At 41.3% G+C, this 21,589-nt stretch overlaps 1 protein-coding gene across 2 annotated transcripts in view; it reads left to right on the top strand.

The window, feature by feature from the left end:
* The window catches only part of pard3bb (par-3 family cell polarity regulator beta b), a 1,003,167-nt gene that overhangs the window by 556,256 nt on the left and 425,322 nt on the right, over positions 1-21,589 (top strand). For both annotated transcript variants that reach the window (XM_055638338.1, XM_055638337.1), the window contains exon 16: positions 3,896-3,940. In XM_055638338.1, coding sequence (XP_055494313.1) covers positions 3,896-3,940 — 45 coding nt within the window. The remainder of the gene's footprint in view (positions 1-3,895; positions 3,941-21,589) is intronic.

The following is a 21,589-nucleotide window of genomic DNA, read 5'->3' as shown; positions in this document are numbered from 1 at the left end:
CCATTTGACTAACAATTCACCAACCTGATTGCGTTACTCTCGTTAAACGTCGCTCCCTCATTGTGTCAGTTTCCCAATAGTTGGGTTTGGTTAAAATTGTCTGCAATTGTATATTACTTTTGATTCCTGAATACTCTACTCTTCCAACAGTTAGTGCTGAACCTTGCCCATGAAATGCAAGTTGTTCGGCTTCATAATAATTTCTCAATCAAAGTTTCCATATTATTTTTCCAGTGAGGGTTATTGTGAGAGAGTAATTTATGTGTGACACAATTTAAATTTCCCATCTCCTCTTTTGCATGAGATTACCTGACTCCCGCTGCTACACTTCTTATACATCCAACTTTTAATATTCACTCATCCTTTTGAAAACAGGGAAGGTCACAGAGTATTTGAAGTTATGAATTAGTTGAATGCTTCTAAAATGTCATAATTTACTGACCAGGATCCTTTTGGTCTCTGCAGATCTCTTTAATTGAGTTGGTGCCCCAGAGAGTTATTAGCAAATAAAAATAGCGTTGGCTCTTATTTCTGATCCTTATTCAAAGTTCACCTTACAGTCCTCCTTATTACCATAGAATGAAATAAATGTTGGGTTTAAACTGAACTGAATAAACAAAGTGAAGTAGTTCTAGAGAAGATTAAGTTATGACATATTTGTAATCTCTAAAAGTATTGAAGGGATATATGGGATAGAGCTACAGATGTTTGCTCTGTAGGGAAGTCCGACAGTATATGATATATATTCATAAATGTTGTTGGTAAGAATTAAGGAAGCACTCTTCTTGAACGTATTGTTAGAATGTCAAAATTATTATCATAAGGAGCTGCTGAGATGAGTAGCAAGATTATTCTTAAGAGGAATTTGAACATGTAGGTAATAGGGCAAAATTTAGAAGGTCATGCTAAAATAATGAGATAAAATGATGGGAGGAGGCTTGGGTGAAACATAAATGCTGGTGAGGACCTGTTGGGACATTAGTGGTGACAGATTTACAGATTTTCCAGATTGGATGTTAATCTAAATAATTGCCCAACACGATTTTAATTCACTTTTTTTAGATGTTGCACAGAACTACAATAAATTCTGCAGTGGACCCTATAAATTTAGAGGGAGCACAAGGAAAAAGGATCCTGGTCAGTTTAAGGAGAGTGTGAGAGCTGAGGACACAGTGTCAAATGGGAGTCTGTAGACTGGGACGCCATTGAATTACAAGAGTATGCGACAAATGTTACCTTACGGGGTTTTTGATTCTTAAAATGTTATCGATGTCTCTTCCTGTATTGTGAATTCTGTGAAAGGAGAAGATGACAAAAATAAAGTAAACTTGGAGTCTGCTGACGTTTACACACATCATGTAGAATTTTAAACCTTCCTGATGTCCCCAACAGCAGTTTCCCGGCTGCCGTGCTAGAATCGTGAAACAGTTTTTATTTAGCATGTTAAATAACAAGGCACCAATGTGAAAATATAATCTGTGGACACTGAATGATTCATGATGTTACCTGTTACTTGCTCAGATTAACATAAATTGTCCAACTTCGTTTTTGTAGCGTGTGTCCTATACACATCTCGTTTACCAAAAAGACTCATTGGTAGTAGAGGACATTGTGTATCCAGCTCACCTTAAAGGTCGCTGTAGCCTTTATGCAAAAAACCATCATGAATCATTTGTCTTCCTGGCAAAACAGAATTTTGTTTATCTGCCGAGCAATAGAAGACATTGAAAACAAAGCAAACATAATAGGTGATGAAAGGAGAGTGAGAAAATGAACACAGTGATTTCCATTCAATCTAAGAGTACCGGGCCAATTAATGGGAATTGGGCAGACTGTCACCTGAACCCAATGGCATATATTTAAGCACTCCAGAAGAGGTAACTGCTGAGGTAGCAGATGAATTGGTTGTCAACTTCCAGAATTCCCTTGGTTTTGGAATGGTCTGACTTAATGGAAAAGGTGAAATGTGCTGTTCATGGAGGAGAATGGGTGATAACGGAAAATTCTGTGCCGGTGAGCCTGACATTAGTTTAGTTTAGAGATACAGCGTGGACCTTTCAGCCTACCGGGTCCATGCCGATCAGCGATCCACGCACATTAACACTATCCTATACCCACTGGGGACAATTTTTTTTTACATTTACCAAGCCAATTAACCTACAAACCTGTACGTCTTTGGAGTGTGGGAGGAAACCGAAGATCTTGGAAAAAACCCATGCGGATCATGGGGAGAACATACAAACTCCGTACAGAGAGTACCCATAGTCAGGATCGAACCCGGGTCTCTGGCGCTGCATTCGCTGTAAGGCAGCAACTCTACCAATGCTGGAATCTATTTTTAAAAAAGTGAAAATGAAGCAATCAGCAAACGATAAGATGATTGGGCAGTGTCAACATGAAGCAGAATCGTGTTTAACAAGTTTTCAGGGTTCCTTGGTGATGTAATCAGTAGAGTAGATGGTAGCAGAGTCAGTGTGAATAGTGTATTTAGAGTTCCATAAGGCATTCCATAAGATGCCACATTAAAGTATAAAGATGCACTGAGCTGTGAGTAATATATTGGGGTTGGAGTCTCAGAGGGTGATGGATTCTAAGTTATTGAGTACATTCATGGCCAACATAGATTTTTGTGCTTCTGGGGAATTGAGTTTTATGGGATTAGGCCGGTTTTAAAGTTGAGGCCAAAGATCATGATCTTATTGAATGGTGAAGCAGATTCAAAGGATCGTTCAGCCTAATACTGTTCCTGTTCTGTGGAGAGTGGTTCGTCGATCGGTTTGTTAATTTGTTGTTTAAACCATTAGCAGGCTACTTTCCAGTATTAATCTTGATGATTTGTTTCACTGTGCAATGGATGGAATATAGTGTGTTCTAGAAATGGTAGGGAAATGTCGGAAATGGTCCAGGTGTATTTGAGTGCCGGATGGAAGTTAGTGGTGAAATGGATGAAGTCAGTGAGTTTTGTGTGGGTGCAGGAGGTAGCACCAATGCAATCGTCGATGTAGTGGAGGTAGAGTTTAGGGATAGGGCCCTGGTACACCTCAAACAAAGATTGTTCAACATACCCTACAAAGAGGCAGGCGTAGCTGGGGCCCATGCGCATGCCCATAGTTACGCCTTGTATTTGGAGGAAATGGGAGGAGTCAAACGAAAAGTTGTTAAGGGTAAGGACCAGCTCTGCTAGGCGGAGGAGAGTATCAGTAGACGGGGATTAGTTGGTTCTGCGGTCAAGGAAGAAACGGAGGGCTATAACAGGTGGTTGCATAAAACAAGCAAAATGAGTTTAAGAGGATGATTGGAATTGACAGTGAATTTAATTTGATGGCACATGGCATAGATAAGATAGGAGCTTGGTGTGATGGAAACATGTATTTGAGATCTAGGAACCTTTAGAGATGAAGGGCAGCTGCAGAATATGGAAGAAACATCTCAGATGCTTTAGGTATTGAGTATTTGTAATGTAGGAAGTGTGGTTACAAAATCTCAGGTTGCATGAGACAATTATCATTTAATTTGATATCTAAGCAATTCTAAATAATAAATATTGATCAAAGCACGTGGAAGAACACTGCTCTTTTTTGAGGTAGGGTCATATGATTTCATGTTGATCTGAAAATGTGGACATGGTGCAGTTTAACATTTCATCTGAAAGATAGCACCTCTTCAGTGCAGCACTCCTGAGCCTTTTTGTACCAAAGCAGTCAATCTGGCAAAGGCACTCCAGAAAGTGTTCCAGGCTTCAAACCGATTGACAATGAAGAAGCAGTAGTATATTTCCATACAGATTTTGTGTTCGAGTCTCTGGAATTGGATGAGCTCTCAAACTTGCATCTTGTTAGAAAATTACCAAGTCTTCTCCATAAATTTAAAAAATACCTTTCTTTGTATTTTCCAGTGGCTGATGAGAGTAACGTTGGATCTCTGGCTGTGCACCAATATGGTAAGATCTTCTACTTGCAAGACATGCCCCCTGAGTTCAGTGAGCAAAAAACAAAGTGCTGGAGGAACTCAGGCAGCACCTGTTGAGAAAAGAGACGGGCAAATTTTGTCGTCTGTCCATCCTCTTCTCAGCCTTACCCGCTGAGTTCCTCCATCACTTTTTCTTTTCTCAAGATAATGGCATCTGAATTTTAATGTGTCCATCAATTCAGCATTTGAATTGTATTTTATTCAAACAAAATCTCTGATTTAATTCAGCATTTTAAAAATAAAGTAATGATCTTCAGTTTTTTGTAATGTCTGGATTACAAATTTAACCTCCAGTGATATTTTTATGATTCAGATTGTGACGTACAATCTTACAGCATTAAACTTTGCTGCTCAAAACATTAATCCACACAAGCTCACTGATTTAACCGTATTCCGCGGGTTTCTTCCTCAGCCTTGAATACTTATTTGTTTTTGAAATTCCTGTCCAATTCTCTTTTGTAAGTCACATGTGAATCTGCTTACACCTACATATCTGATCAATCTGTTCCAGATCTGAACAGTTCATTGTGCAAAACATTCTCCGCATTTCACACTACTTGTATTTTGTGCCATCTATCTTTATTTGTGCCCATGATTCCATCATCTTCGCCTCTCACTTTCCACGATCTGTGCACGTTTTCACCGATAACGTTTTTGTTTAATGTTTGTTGGGTGGGCAAACTAAGTCTGAAAATGAGAGGCATCATTTATTTCAAATATCATGATACACGCATGTTTCTTCTGCAGAAATCTGCACCATCAACTGTGTGTTGTACCTCATTGTGGCACAACTGCTAATTATGTTATGCTTTGATCACTTTTTCAATGGTTCTTTTTTTGTATTGAAATTATGCCCCACTCCATATCTATCTTGATGGGTGACACAGATTAATATCTGAGAGGATAACCAAATGCTATAACATATCTGTTCTGAGATCTGCTGTAAACAACATGATTAATTTAATTTTGTATCTGCACCACATTCCTCCAGGAAATAGTCGTTTAATTGCCATATGTAGTGACAACAGAACAATTACATTCTTATATGTTTTTTTTAATAAAAATTATTAGCAAAAAACAAAATCTGTGCATCAGAACAAATGTCCTGTGGTTATCAACATGGGGATGAAGCAACTTGAGGTTTTTAGCAGGCTGTTTTAAGAAGGAATCCTTCCACAAACTCCCCATTGAGGTAGTAATATTAATTTAATAGCATGTCATGTTGCGATAGATATTCCCCATTCTCATCAGTACACGGCATAATTTATCAAAAGGACATCACTGTCCCTTTAACTTTGTTAGGCAAGATTTTTTGATTTTTTTAAATCTATTTATAAGCGCACATCATGTTGTGTTGCTTATGGGTGATGGCAAAATGATTCTCGACTTCCAGAACCAAGTAATTAAAGTTCCTTACCCAAAGGGGTCGATGTTTTTGTAATTATTAGCTCTTGATCTGAGTCATGCCCTCATTTTAAGCCACCCTAATTGGTAAATAACAAACCTCAGTTTGCCAAATAGCTTTATTTTGGATGGCATTTTTCAGATGGCATAATTTCATATCAATTTCTGTCATAAGCAGGGTACACATTGCAGGAGCTGTATATTTTATGTTCGAATTTCTGCAACTTTTAGTTCATGATTATTTTTTGCCATCATTTCAAGTCAAGTCAAGAGTGTTTTATTGTCATATGTCCTGAAATGGAACAATGAAATTCTCACTTGCAGCAGCACAGCAGATATGTAAACATAAAAAAAAGCTGGAGAAACTCAGCGGGTGCAGCAGCATCTATGGAGCGAAGGAAATAGGCAACGTTTCGGGCCGAAACCCTTCAACACAGATATGTAAACATAGTGTTTTGTGAGCACCATAATAAACAAAAAAATGTTCAGTGTGTGTGTATATATATATATAACACCCCCAAGTAGTGATTAATAACCTGATGGTTGTAGGGAAGATGCTGCTCTGAACCTGGACATTACAGTTTTCAGGCTTCCATACCTTCCCGATAGCAGGAACTAGAGATGTTGATGGGCTTTCTTTTTGATTGCATTAATATGTTGGGTCCATAACAGATCTTCATATCATTGCATGCTTAGGAATTATAAGTTTTTGGCACACTCCAACACTGTCCTGTCAATGAAGACAGGTTTGTGGATCCTCAACCTTCCTCTTCCAAAGTCAACCATCAGTTCCTTGGTTTTACTGTAATTGAGAGCATGATTGTTGTCTTCCACCATTTGGTCCATTGATCGATCTCCCTCCTGTATCATCATCATCGTCATTTGCTGGACATGTGAGGTGACAACAAAATGCCAATGGTCTTAGCAAATGAACAAGAAAGGAATGTTAAGAATGAAACCAAAAGTTTGGAGAAGGAAATAGGATGAATTAGAAACAAAACAATTATAAAAAGGGAAGTGCAGGCTAGAGTGACAAACATAGTTGAAATGGAAGAGTAAGAAATCATTGTTCTGTAAATATCATTTTAGAGCTCTCGTGGAACAATTTACTGCCTGAAGCTCTTCTGCTTGATTTGTTCACTTTCTAGGGCAGAGGTGTTTAATGGTGCTTGAATAATTATCATATTGATAAAGGAAAGTTAGGCTGTTACTTTCCATACCTAATGTGCTGTGAAGATTGTAATGTGTTGACCCTATTACCTCTATAGAGTATCAACTGACATGTCGAACAAAAGACTCCAAACCAACGTTTTGTACAACGTAATCTTTATTAGCACTTGAATTACTTAAGCATGCATGCAAACCATGGACTCCTAATAACATTTGATTTAATGTTCCAGCTTATCACTTCTTTTACTAAATCATAAGACTCACGACTTGGATCCAGGCTCACTCCGCTGCTAGGAGGATAGTCTCTAAGTTTCAAACTCAGGGCCCTCCTTCTTGTGATTGTTGGGTTGTTGCTGCCAATGTCTTGGACCAACCTTTTAGATGATGTTTTCCTTCGATCTTCTAAAGGAAGCCTTTGTTTTTACACTATCTTAAGATTCTTACAATTATTGTCAATCATTTTAAGTATTCACATATTCAAGGACTGAATAAACAAAATGCATATTGTTTCCTTGTCAGGCTGGAGAGTTCTTCATTATAATGTTGCCTGTTTATGTTTTCCTTCTCATCATAGAGTCTGTTTGCAAAATAGCTGTTCCCAGACACCTTTATCTCCATTGTGCTATTACTCAAGGCCAGATTCCAGATCTGAAAAAGTGTCTTCAGCCAGGGGCGGAAATCGCTATAAAAACATGGGGGGGATACAATTTCTTAGAGCCGCACACACACGCGCACGTGGCTTTGGAGGCTTCAGCCGTGGGCTCTGTGGACGGTACATCGGGAGCTGACCGGGTTGGTGACCGACTCCGATTTCCAGCCACAGCAGCTTCATCCGCCCCCAATTGTGGGTCTTCAATCGACCCGTTCGAGGGGCTTTTCATCGCCCAGCGGGGCTTCAACATCAGGAGCCTCGATCTCCTCAACGCAGCAATTTGACCGCTGGGCGGTGGAAGATCCCGCGGCCAATTTTAAGCCGTTCCGGGCAGGGCGATGAAAAGCCCCGCAAACGGGCTAATTCAAGCTCCGCTCTCTGATCTTTGCTCCACCGGGACGTCTTTCTCCTCCAGTCACTGCGCTCTATCCTCTGTCCCAACTCCGTACATCCGCCTCTGACCGACACCTCCCGCCTCTGATCATCGCGCTGAATCATCATGGTCCCCCCCCACTACCCGCTGACCGACGTGTCTCTCGTCCAATTGGCACCCATGATCAAGAGTCCCACTCTCTCGCGGAAAGCGGAGATTTTTAATAGATTATATTTTCACCGAGTTTTAAAATCCAGCTGACAAAACATGGGGGTGATTAACCCCCCCCCCCCCCTGGATTTCCCCCCACGTCTTCAGCTAAGCTATCAGGTGTAAATAATATGACCTTTCTTCACTGTAGTTCATTGTTTCCATGGTCCTAGCATTTCGCTTTCTGGATCTCTCCCACTCTCTTTCTTGCTCCCTCTCACATTCTCTAACTAGTACTGTCCTCCCAGAGCCTGTTGGGATACTTGGCTCTGGATACAAATGAGTTTTGCATGTGCAATTTGTGGAAGTTCACAAAAATAACAGAGAGGTTAAGGGTGAGATGCCATTTGTGCAAAGCAACAGCAGGCTAGCGTGAAATCGACCAATGAGTTCTCGGGATTCTTAACGCGCAGCATATCTTTTAATCCCCTGCGCTTGGCCAATTTAAACACTAATAACGGCATGTGTCCTTACTCTTCTAGCAAGATCACACCCAACATGCCTAACTGCTGTGCGTGGCAAATCTTAATCTCTTCCCTAAAGCACTTGGATAATCAAGTCTAATATAAGTAAAAACCTCAGAAGGAAAGAATCTTTAACCTCGTTCTCATTTATTTCTGACTCTAATGATTTGTTTGTGCCAGTAATATAATCTTGGGCCTGGGTCAGGTGCACTTATCGTGACATGACATGCGACCACTACTGTTAATGCACCAAGGTATTATGCCATGATGTGGAGCTTTCTGAAGTGTGGACAGTTATAGAACATATTTGGGAAAGGTCTGGTCAGCTCGCATCATGTCCATGCTTTAATTTGTCTGATGGATGTTGATTAGGAAATATGTCCAAGAAAACACCCACCAGAGAAAATTGTCACCAGTGTACTGGTATAAACAACTTGTATTTATGCAGTGTCTTTATCACGGCAAAAGCCTCAAAGTGCTTCACAGGAGCATTGTAGAAAAATAATGTAATTGCACTGTAAAAGATTAACCAAACGGTTGTTCAGAGAGTTTAGTTTACTTTAGAGGCACAGCATGGAAACAGGCCCTACGGCTCACCGAGTCCATGCCAACCATCGATCACCATTCATTCACCCTAAGAGGTAGAGCTTGCGCATGTTAAAGTAAGAAAAAGTGTCAGAGAGATGGAGAGAGGTTTAGAGTGAATTCCAAAGCTTTGAAATCCTGTCTGTCATTGGTACATCAATTCAGACATGACCAAGTCACCATCCAAGTATTATAGAAGGATACCATGTATGGGTGACACCACAGAAAAGGTTGTAAATAAAGATGCAACGTTTAAAAATCAAATCATTGTTTTTCCAAACCCTACTAGATTAATGAGCCAAGAAAAAGGTCAACAAAATTTTGTTTGAGTTAATGAAGATCGCAGATTAAGGGTGGGAGACCAATCAGTAGGTAACCTGTTTGTCAAGACCAGGGATGGATGTCGAGTCTCTAGAGTTGACACTGGAGCTGAGAATTACTGATGTTTACTTGCTGAGCAGCACTGACATAATTGGACAACCAGCAAAGATGAGGGAAATTAAAAGCCTGGATGCAGGCCACCAGAACTAGCCTTGCACAAGGAAGGGTCATGGGAAATTATTGCAAGGTTAGGGAGGCGTGAGGCACAAGATGAAGTTATAGAGGAGAATGAACATTTAAAAATTGATTAATTTCAGTACAGTGGGTCAATGGGAGTGTGTCGACACAGGAGAAAACATCTTCCATTTAATCTAATTTTATTCAACCACTGAACATTGAGCCTAAGTAATATGGTGGATTTGAACAACCAATGAATAATCCATTTTAATTTCACTCTTCATATTATATTCTGGATTTTTTGTAAAGAACATTTCATATTCTTCTGTCTTGAATGATTTCAGATAATGGAACTTGGGTTTTCTATATATACATATTTATTTCATAATGATGAATGTAACAATTCCTGGCTGACAACTACAATCTAAATATAAGATCGTCACTAGTAAATCAAATACAAAATTCAGAAGGACCTTCCTCATTCAGGGACTGCTGGAATGTGCCACTTAATATCACAAGTAATTGTTCAGGTAACGGTAGGGATATATTTCAAGGAAACTGGTTTTGTTGAGTTTGGCTGGGAGTAGAGACATGTGAAACAAAAGTACTGGGGCGGATCAGTGGGCCATAAACATTTCCTTGTGCTGTTAACTTCCATGTGAATGGAAAATATTTATTACGCCAATGAGTTTAGCTTACAGTTTTATTCTTCAAAACGCATTTCTGTAGCTGCCGGACTCTCTTCTGAAACTTGTTCTTCGTCCATCAAAGTGTGAAAATACTACATTCTCATGAGTGTGCCAAGAGGTGTGACAGTTGAAGGGGAGTGAGGGTGCGGGGTGGAAATTCCCCTTGCAATGCATCTGTTCAGTAGCCTTGTGGCGGTATGTTTAGCCCATTCATGTATCCAGCAATGGAATCTCTGTCTGCCAAACATTTGATGGCATCACTTTCAGTTCATGGAATTAACCTATTGAGTCCTTCAGTGAGACACATTGTGTGCAAATTTTCAGAACGTTGTGCAAATTTTCAGAACGTATTGAAAATTTAGAAATTATACAGCTGGACACCATAAGGATTACAAATATAATTGTTGTTTTACATTACCCAGTGTCGTTTTTTATATGTTATGGGAAACCAAAAGCTAGGTTGAAAATCTAGGTTGCAATTTAATTGTGTGTTCAGGTGAGGTTCATTATCCACACTAAAGCTTTATTCCTGTAGATTACAATGCCATCTGAACCAACTTCAATTAGATTACTGCCTTGTAATTCACTCTCAGCTACCATCCATTCTGTATTTTCTCGAAATATGTCTTGTTAGAGAAACCTGAAAGAATTAGAATTAGATCAGTATGTGAGCAGCAGCTGGATTCAGTTACCCAATCCATCCCTGCAAGCGAGGAGTGGTGTTATTAATGCTGGTGATTCCTCCAGTTTCACTGTGATAGATTAAACCTTAATGTTTGGCAGCGTGCATGCGGAATGCAGTCGCTCAGGAGAAGGCAACAGCCTCATGTTCAGCAATTCCAGCTGTTTTTTTTTTAAAAGTGCGCTTCTTTGACTTTCCAATGAAAAATTCAGTCATTTACTCTTCACTTCCAGATTAACCGTTGTACATTTTTTATTAACAGAAAACTGCACCTCATTAGAGCACCCAGCCTTTCTTCCAGCCGCTGTATATTTTTTTCAGATGTCGAACTGTGACAAATCTGCCAATTTATTTTCAGTTGTTTTGGCTCCCTTAAAGGGATACCAATGCTGTTAAAATGTGTTGTTGATTTAGCCTGGCAGCTGACTTGACAGCATTTTATTTGTTTTTTTGAACAAGCTCTTGAGACTGGTTGAAAGTACCCCAAAACAGTGATCTTGGGACCCCTTTCAAATTGGATCGGAAAACACAAAACAAACCAGATACATTGATGATTTTATTGTTTAGGCTTTGAACCTGCAGTTCAAACGCAAAAGTTCAGGTTCCAACCTCACCTAATGTCTGTAATTATAACCTGTCCTTGGCCATTTATAACTGGTGACGTTGATTGCAACAGAATGCCCCTGCTGTGACCTGGATGGGAAAGTTGGTGAGGAATATTTTTGCTACCTTATGATAGGGCCCCACATCATGGTCAGTCACACTGTGGTATTTACAACAGGGAGAAAAAAAAACTTGTACCGTTATATATTTATGCAGTGCATATCATAACTAGTGTAGATGGAACCGGTGCTCAGAGAGATGATGTTGGAGGTGTTGTTTCCAACCCGCACTGATGGGTCTGTCAGTGAGGAAGTCCAGTAGACAGTTACACAAGGGGGTGCTGAGGCCCAATGAACCCAATTTGCTTACCAAGTGCTGAGGGATGATTGTATTGAATGCTGAACTAAAGTCCATGAACAGCATTCGCACATGTGTGTTCTCCTCCTCTAGATGTTCCAGGCTCAGGTGGAGTACGGAGGATATGGCGTCCTCTGAGGAGCGGTTTGGCCTGTAAGCAAACTAGAATGGGTCAAGTGTGGAGGGGAGTCTGGAGGTAATATGGTCCCTGACCAGCCTCTCGAAGCACTTCATCATTATTGGCGTGAGTGCTGCAGAGTGGTAATTGTTGAGACATGTTATTGCCGATTTTTTTGGCACTGGGTATGATGGTGGCAGTCTTGAAGCACGATGGGCCATCGGCCTGGTTCAGCGAGGTGTTGAAGATGTCAGTAAGGACATGTGCCAGCTGATCAGCACATTCCCAGAGCACCCGGCCTGGTATGTTATCAGGGCTTGCCGCCTTCTGTGTGTTGATTCCTTTTAGGGTCCTCCGGACATCCACTGTATCAAGACTGAGTGCCTGTTCATCGTAGTGAGGAGCACCTTTCGCAGGTGTGTTGTTGAATGCCTCGAACCGTCCAAAATATTTATTGAGTTCATTGAGAAAGTTAATGTTGTCTTCTCAGTGTGGTGGAGTGGTCTTATAGTCCGTGATTGTTTTGATTCCCTGCCACATGCGCCTGGTGTTCATGGGGTCATGAAAGAAGCTCTGGATTTTCTGACCATGGACACGCATTGCCAGCCTGATGAATCGGTTCAGATTGGCTCTTGTGGATCTGAGTGCCATCAAGTTACCAGATTTGAATGCGGCATTTCGGGCTCTCAGCATTCCACGTACCTCGGGGGTCATCCAGGGTTTCTGGTTGTCCCGTATAATGATGGTCTTGGTGACACAGACATCCTTTATGCACTTTTCCATGTAAGCAGACACAGATGCAGCATACTCCTCCAGGTTGGTGTGATGATTTGTCAGTTGCAGCTTTCTTGCACATGTCCCAGTCCGTGCACTCAAAGCAGTCCTGTAATGCTGTCATAGCTCCCTCTGGCCACACAGGAGGTTGTTCTCTGGTAAGCAGGGGCTTGTATGCAGGAATTAGCATCACAGAAATATGGGCTGAGGAGCCAAGGTGGGGGCGGGGGACTGCCTTGAATGCCTTCTTGATGTTTGTATAGGCCAGGTCCTGTGTGTTCACTCCTCTGGTTGCAAAGTCCACATGCTGGTAGTAACGTGGGAGAACTGTCTTCATGTTGGTCTAGTTAAAATCCCCAGCAACAATGAAAGCACCATCTGGGTGTGTAGTTTGCAAGTCACTGATGGAGCGATAAAGAGCATTGAGGGCCTCCTTAGTGTTTGCACTGGGGGGGGGGGGGGGGGGGGGGGATGTACATGGCTGTGCTGCTTATGAGAGTAAATTCCCTGGGTAGATAGAAGGGTCTGCACTTTATAGTCAAAAACTCAATGTCTGGGGAGCAATGATTTGAGACCACTGCGGCATTATTACACCAGCTGTTATTAGTGTAAATGCACACACCACCACCCCGGGATTTCCCACTGAGAGCACAGCTCCTGTCCGACCGGATTGTTGTCAGCCCCTCCACGCTGATTGCGCCGTCGGGAACAGAGGACTTTAACCACGTCTCTGTAGCAATCTCTCACCTCCCATTTGGTTACCAAATCCTGCCTCAGGTAGTCCAACTTACTCTCCAAGGAGCAGACATTAGCGAGCAGAATAGATGGAAGCGGTGTTCTGCAGCGGTTAGCCTTCAGTTTCGCCGCTACACCCCCCCCCCCCCCCCCCCCCCCCCGAGTGCCGCACTTCTGCTTCCCGTCACACTGTCTCCTCCGAGTGCGGCCAGTGCTGGTAGGAGACACCGCAGCTTCGTAGGCCGCTGGTTCTAGCCATCGCAGCAATCCGAGACTCCATAGAATATCCAGAGTGGCCGGATCCACGACCGCTGAACTGCTGGATGTACGCAGTACCAGCATGAACTGACAGTCGCACGCCACCTGCACCCCGTCATACTGAACAGTGACCATCAAACTCGCCGGACTAAGCGAGTTATTTACTGTTAAAATTCTATGTCTATCGGGAGCCAGTGCAGCCGCAGCCGAGCAGGGCACCACCATTTTAAGAATTGTATCATCAATGAAGATAAGTGAGCCAGTACCTTCAGCAGTCATACATCCCCAGGCCATAACACCCCCATTGTGTTTCACAGATGAGGTGGTAAGCTTTGGCTCTTGGGCTGTTCCTTCTCTCCTCCATACTTTGCTCTGCCATCACTCTGATATAATTTAACCGTCACATCTGTCCACAAGACCTTTTTTCAGAACTGTGGTTGCTCATTTAAGTACTGCTTGGCAAACTGTAACTGAGCTATGCTATTTATGCTAACCAGTGGTTTGCATCTTGCAGTGTAGCCTCTGTAGTTCTGTTCATGAAGTCGTCTGCGAACAGCGATCATTGACAAATCCACCACACCTGACTCCTGAAAAGTGTTTCTGATCTGTTGGATAGTTGTTTGGGGATTTTTCTTTATTATAGAGAGAATTTTTCTGTCATCAGCTGTGGAGGTCTTCCTTGGCCTGCCAATCGCTTTGTAATTAGTAAGCTCAGCATTGCTCTCTTTCTTCTTAAATATGTTCCTAACAGATGATTTTAGTAAGCCTGAGGTTTGGCTCATGTCTCTTACAGTTTTATTCTTGTTTCTCAGTCTCATAATGGCTTCTTTGACTTTCATTGGCACAGCTTTGGTTGATAAACAGCAATAAAAGTTTTCAAAGGTGATGGAAAGACTGGAGGAACGACTAGGTACTGAGAGCCCTCTTATACCTGCATTAAGGAGGCAATTAAACACACCTGAGCAATTACAAACGCCTGTGAAGCCATGTGTCCCAAACATCATGGTGCCTTGAAATGGGGGGACTATGTATAAACACAGCTGTAATTTCTACATGGTGAAACCAAAATATATAAAAAGTACCCTTTAATAAAATCTGACAATGTGTGCTTTAACCACATGTGATTTTGTTTTATTACACATATCAAAAGTGGAGTACAGAGGCAAATAAATAAATGATGGGTCTTTGTCCCAAACATTATGGAGCCACTGCATCTGTTGTGCTGCTGGAAGTAAGAATCTCATTGTTTGTTGTGGGACATATGTGAATAAAACACTCTCTTGATTCTCATGACTTAAATATCGACTGGATGAGTAAAGTTTCTACATTGCCATCCACTTGATTGACGCTGAATCCACTACCTTAACCATTCATTTCATCATAAAGAGACTCCTTATAATGTTCTGTAAGCTGCAGAGTGGCAATGAGCTGAGATTTAAACAACTCCTCTTACATTCTACCACATAGAGTGACTAAGGCAGTGGGTGCGCTGGAAGCCCTCCTTGCATGTTCTCCTCTGAATTGCAATGACCCTTGATTGAAAAAAACAAATGGTCCTTCATTGTGTCTGTCTCTCAATCCTGAAACAACCCCCTTGAACTACTGTAACTATGCCTTCACTCAAGGCATGTCAAGGGTATTTGGGGATGGGTGATAAATGTTGGCCTCAATGATTAAGAAAAAAAGTACTGTTTGAAGTGCATTCAATATTTCTGCTGCAGAGAAACCACCATACATTTTGCGCATAATAAGCTACCAGAAATAGCAATGTGATAAATAAGCATGTACTCTGTTAAAGGTGTGGAATGCTTAAAGTAAACAAATGTCAGCACCTGAGATCACTTATCTAGAATTCCACATTTCAGTTGCCAGGAATAATTTCATAAAGGAAATATAGCTCTTTGCCACTATGCACAGAGAGCATGTGAAGAATGTTGTGATATTTGTTCTTGGGGTGGTGAACCTCCTTGCAGTCCATAAATGTCCCACGTGGATAAAAAGTCGGGAAATTGAATTGGAAGCATAAATTGGAAGGAACTGAGCACAGAATCTTCAACGTCACCTACTTTTGCCACAGCTCTGTCCGAAAACATTTATAGCTTGTTGCCGAAAACTTTTAGGTTCATTGAGACAAAATGGTTCCATTCATAATCATCTGAATGTGAGAGAGACGCAGACTGTAGGATGAAGAGAAAATTTTCTATGATTTCAGGCTGTTTTGAAGCATTTTTAATGCTAATGAAGTGAATTTATTCCTTTAATCTTGTTTAAGTGAGGTTGGAAGTACATCTCTCCATTCTCTCACATGTCAATCAACATCAAATTTTGAGTCATTCTGTGACAATTAAATTTAACTCTTCTTTCAAATATATGAGTCAGTTGGATTTTTTAACCAGAGGGTTTCAGCATATATATAGTAATAATGGTACGTACCTCTTAAATAATGGCTTCAAATGACAATACCAAAGAAAAACATGTTGAAATGCATTGCGAGTAATGGTTTCCAGTATAAATAACAAACAAAATTCTCCTTTAGTGTGATTTCATGCTACCACCATAAATATTGATCCAATTACTTTATGCAAAGTAACTGGTTGCTTTGGACTTGGTGAATGGTCTGATGAAAGTTTACATTTTTTAAGTTGCTGTTCCCAATAATGTGCCTGTTGGGGTTTCCAAAAGCTAGGGGCCCTGAATATACAATTTGGGAAAGAAAGAGAGTAACTTGCCAAAAATGTGACACATTAGCTGCTGGGTTAATCCGTTATAGCATTTGGTAAGCTGTTCTTAGGCATTTGCTTTTAACCTCTACACTGCTGGCAACTCTAGAGAAATCTGTATTCCCAGATCAGCCATTTTTTGTTCAGAAGAATTTAGTTTGAAACAATATGATATTAGAAAAATAGTCATTCTTTCTTGGGCGAGAGTCCAAAACAGATGCCAGACAAACCTTATTACTATAATAACATTGCACTACCCGCATTATATACTTCAGCGAATAAACATAGGCAAAGGAAAGAAGAAATATGCAGTTACATAATACCAAAAAATGATTGCAGTATGCACAGAAGTACAAAACAAAGTAAATGGTGCTAAAAAAGTGGACATGATGTTCCTGATAGTTCATGGGCTTTTTTTTTTGAGACAGGGACAGTGTGCCAGCAGATTTAATTATTTGATGATTCAACTGAAGCAGTTCATGTTTATATTAATTTTTTTTAATGGATTTGGATGTTACTGGTAATGCTGGAGTTTATTGTTCATCCCTAATTCCCCTAAAGTTATGAGGCAGTTAAGACCCGACTACTTTGGGCAGTGATGAGTTCATGCAGGGCACACCAGGTAAGGATAGCAAATTTACTTCCCTGAAGGATGTTAGTGAACCAGATGGGGTTTTTTAACAACCATTGCTGATTTTTTTTTAAACTCCAGATTTGTTAAATTACTTGAATTTAAGTCACCCAGCTGCAATAGTCAGGTTCATATTCATGTCGTGGATCAAAGGTCCAGAACTCTGACTGCTGGTCCAGTAACTTAACTGCCACACTAATACAGCAGATTTAAATCATTAGACCATTTCAATTAAAGCAAAACTTCAAATGAATAGAAGTCATCTGTACACTGTTGTCAGCTATACCTTAAGGAACCTGTTCTATAGTTTGGGAATTCCCTCTCTAAACCTCTACCCTCCCAACCTTTTCCCTCCTGTGAGAAGCTAATTAAAACTTACTCTTTGCTTAAGTGGTGAGATGCACGTTATTGTATCTCTATGGCTTGGCATCCGACTTTGTCTAATTTTGCTCCTGGGACATTTATGTTCATTAAAGACTTTATATAGTGTTGTCTTTCTGTTGCTATGGCATGTTAGAAGCTTTTAGACCTTGGCTATGAAAGACTGAATTTAAACCAATATAGTTCACTCTAGTGTTCTGTGACTTAAATATATAAAACAGATTTCTTTGTCTATTTATCTCATTGCTATTTGTCTGAAATTTATATAAATTTGTTGCGGTTGGAAAGTATTTTATTTATTTGGACATACTAAGTAACTTTTGATTTAAATGCATATTTTCCTTCAAATAAATAAGGGGTGTATTTTTGTTAAAAACAATTAAGATTTTTTTTGATTATAAAGTTCATTGTAGGCGTGGCCATTCCATTTTGTATTATGTATAAAAGTTTATTTACTATTTTTATGTGGGGAGGGGGGTAGGGTAAGGGGGAAACCGCTTCTCAGTCGCTTCCTGGCGTGGATGCAACTACTCTCCGAGTCGCGTCCTCGCGGCCTGCCAACCGGATCGGAGCGGCCTTTCCTGCCAGGAACCCGGGCTAGAGCTTCGGCAGCGGAGTCGCAGTGCTGGATTCACTGCGGAGCGGAGCGACCTGGATCGCCGTTTGAAGCTCCGGAGTGCTGGGCCCGCTGTTCCAACATCGTGGAGCTGAGGTTTGAAGAGCTCCCAATGTGGGCGGCTCTGACCTTAACACCGCGGAGTCCCTGGGACCCTTTGCCGAGGGCCGCCAGTGTGAATCGCCAATGCCTGTGGACTCCGGAAGCCGCGGACTCTGGTAGGAAGCGGCCGATTCTGAGGTCCAAGCTGCGGAGGCTGTTCTCCCGGTCCGGAGATCCATACCGGCGAGTGGGCCTGAATATCAGGCAACCCATAGTGGCGATTGCGGAGGGCTCGGGAGGCCTCGACCACAGATGAACATTAAGAACAACAGAGGAAGAGGTTTGACTTTGGTGCCTTCCCTCGCAGTGGGAAATTTTGATTCTGCTGTGTGGGGATGTTTTATGTTGGACTCTATCGTGTGTTGTGTACTTTATTTTAATTCTATGGCTGTATGGTGAACACACATTTCAATGTGCCAATTGGCACATGTGACAAATAAATGTATCTTGTATCTTGTGTAGTGATAGCCTCTCAGTGGAATCACCTTCACAAATTGGCAATAACCATACGATGCAGAAATATGCTATTCAGTCCATTATGAAAGTGCAGGCTCTTTGAAATAGTTTCCAATTAGGTCCAATTCCCACAGCCCTAGTGTTTAAGAAGGAACTGCAGACGCTGGAAAATCGAAGGTAGACAAAAATGCTGGAGAAACTCAGCGGGTGAGGCAGCATCTATGGAGCGAAGGAAATAGGCAAAGTTTGAAGAAGGGTTTCGACCAGAAACGTTGCCTATTTCCTTCGCTCCATAGATGCTGCCTCACCCGCTGAGTTTCTCCAGCATTTTTGACTACTCACAGCCCTAGAATATTTTCTTTTCAACTTTGTACTTTGATGAGATGTTTTTAAATGTCATGATTGAAAGTGCCTCAGCCAAACTTTTGGTTAGTCATCATGTCTCTATTTATTGAGCATGCAACATTGTCCTTGTTTGACCATGTACTATTTGTCGTCCAATGCTGAACTTAGTAAGGTGGTTGATTTGTGGAATGTTTTATATTTGGGTTATTATGAGGTGCCCATTAGTGGGGGATAGCTGTACACACCTTTCCACTCCCTTCAATGGGTAACCTGGTGGATATTTTGTAGAAACTGAAAAAGAACTCGACTATTTTAGAACCTATAACACAGTACAGGACTGGAACAAGCCCTTCAGTCCACAATGTCTGTACTGAACGTAATATCAAGATAAATTAATCTCATCTGCTTACACATGATCCACATCCCTCCATTCCTTTCATATCCATGTGCCACTATTGTATCTGCCAGATCTACCACCCCTGGCAGCATGTGTAAAATGAAAATTTGAGTATAGGAGCAGGGAGGTTCTACTGCAGTTGTACAGGGTATTGGTGAGACCACACCTGGAGTATTGTGTACAGTTTTGGTCTCCAAATCTGCGCAAAGACATTCTTGCCATAGAGGGAGTACAGAGAAGGTTCACCAGACTGATTCCTGGGATGTCAGCACTTTCATATGAAGAAAGACTGGATAGACTCGGCTTGTACTCGCTAGAATTTCTTACAAAATTCTTAGGGGGTTGGACAGGCTAGATGCCGGAAGATTGTTCCCGATGTTGGGGAAGTCCAGGACAAGGGTCACAGTTTAAGGATAAAGGGGAAATCCTTTAGGACCGAGATGAGAAAAAAAAAATTCACACAGAGAGTGGTGAGTCTCTGGAACTCTCTGCCGCAGAAGGTAGTTGAGGCCAGTTCATTGGCTATATTTAAGAGGGAGTTAGATGTGGCCCTTGTGGCTAAAGGGATCAGGGGGTACGGAGAGAAGGCAGGTACATGATACTGAGTTGGATGATCAGCCATGATCATATTGAATGGTGGTGCAGGCTCGAAGGGCCGAATGGCCTACTCCAGCACCTATTTTCTATGTTTCTATGTTTCAAATTTGCCCTGTGCATCTCCTTTAAACTTTACTCCTCTAAATTTAAAGCTTTGTCCTCTATGCTTTGACCTTTCCAGCCTTGGTAAATGGTTTTGACTGTCTCCCCTATCTCTGCCTCTCATAATTTTACATAATCTCATTAGGACAGCCCTCAACTTCTGGCATTCTAGGGAAAACAATCCAAGTATGTCCAACCTCTCCTTGTAGCTAATACACCCTAATCCAGCCATTTTTATGGGTTTTTTTACTTTATATTTTGGCTTCTATCTAGATGACGTAAGGTTGTAGCAATAAAAATCCAATGTGGTGGTTTAAACTGCAATAACTCCAGCCAATGCAGATCAGACTTTGTTTGTTCAGCAGTAATTTTTGCCGTCATTTATCCTCCATTTGTTATTTGTTTTAAAATATGGATCCGGTGGATTAGTCTTTCACATCAGTGTCAGTAAAAACAATTTGTATCAGAATACAGGTAACCCTCATTATAACAGACCATAGGGGCTGAATGGTGTCCATTATTGACGAATATCTGCTGTGTAAGAGGGGTAAACATGTACAGTATTGGAAAAGCAGCCAATAAATATACACTATACAAGCCACACAATAAACAGGAAAGGTAAACACAGACTGAGACAACAAACTTGGTCTTTTGTTCCTTATACGAACGGACGCCTCAATTACAACAGATTGTGTCCACTATAACCGAAATCCATTATAAAGAGATCCATAATAACGAGGGTAGACTGTAGTTTTACATGTTAAATTATTATTTACTTTCAACTTCACAGTTCTAATTTTGATTACTGTTCATGCGAGTCAAAATCTCTCCTCCTGTCCCTGGTTCTCAGTAAATTGTTGTTTTACTTGGGGTTATGAACCCACACTTCTTCCACTTCTCACCCCCCCCCCCCCCCCCCCCCCCCCCACCCAGGTTAAAACAACCTCAGCTCAATATCCTAAAGCAGCTTGTTTCCACTCACAGAATCTAATTACAACACCATGGACCCCCCCCCCTGCCAAATGTACCCATTTCATTTGTAAATCTGGGCAAATTCTCTTTACTCAGAGAAAACTAAAACCCACTACAAACAGGTGTAGTTGGGGGCTCTTTTAGTTTTTTTTTAATATATGCTTACCTATAGGGTGATTTCACTAAAGGTCACTGGAGCGTAGATCCGCACCCACGTGACCAAAATTCTCAAGTGGAGGACACTCGAGGGTTCGGTACATGTTAGTGGATGGGAAAAAACGCATTTTCCCACCCGTTAAAAACATAGAAAACGGCGAGGTTGTGAGCTGCAATTTACTGTGCCAGTCGGGGTGACCGTGAGGCACAGCTACCTAGATTTACAGGGGAAAAAAAAGATAGCAAGTAAGGTAAATTCAAAAGGGAACTGAAGGTGCCAAATTCCGGCGGAAATGAACAGCCGACATTTGCCGTGGATATTTACAGGTCCAAAATATCGTGAATTATCGCGTTTGCTCGCTGAATTTATCAAAAGTAAGTTAATAATGCCTTAGTTTTGATGAAATTCAGCGAGCAAACGCGATAATTCCCGATATTTTGGACCTGTAAATATCCACGGCAAATGTCGGCTGTTCATTTCTGCCGGTTTGGCACCTTCAGTTCCCTCTTGAATTTACCTTACTTGCTATCTTTTTTTTCCCCTGTAAATCTAGGTAGCTGTGCCTCACGGTC

The sequence above is a fragment of the Leucoraja erinacea genome, chromosome 7 (assembly GCF_028641065.1).
Source record: "Leucoraja erinacea ecotype New England chromosome 7, Leri_hhj_1, whole genome shotgun sequence".
NCBI lineage: Eukaryota > Metazoa > Chordata > Chondrichthyes > Rajiformes > Rajidae > Leucoraja > Leucoraja erinaceus.
The sequence above is the reverse complement of the archived record's forward strand: the minus strand, read 5'-3'. Positions and strand labels throughout refer to the sequence as shown.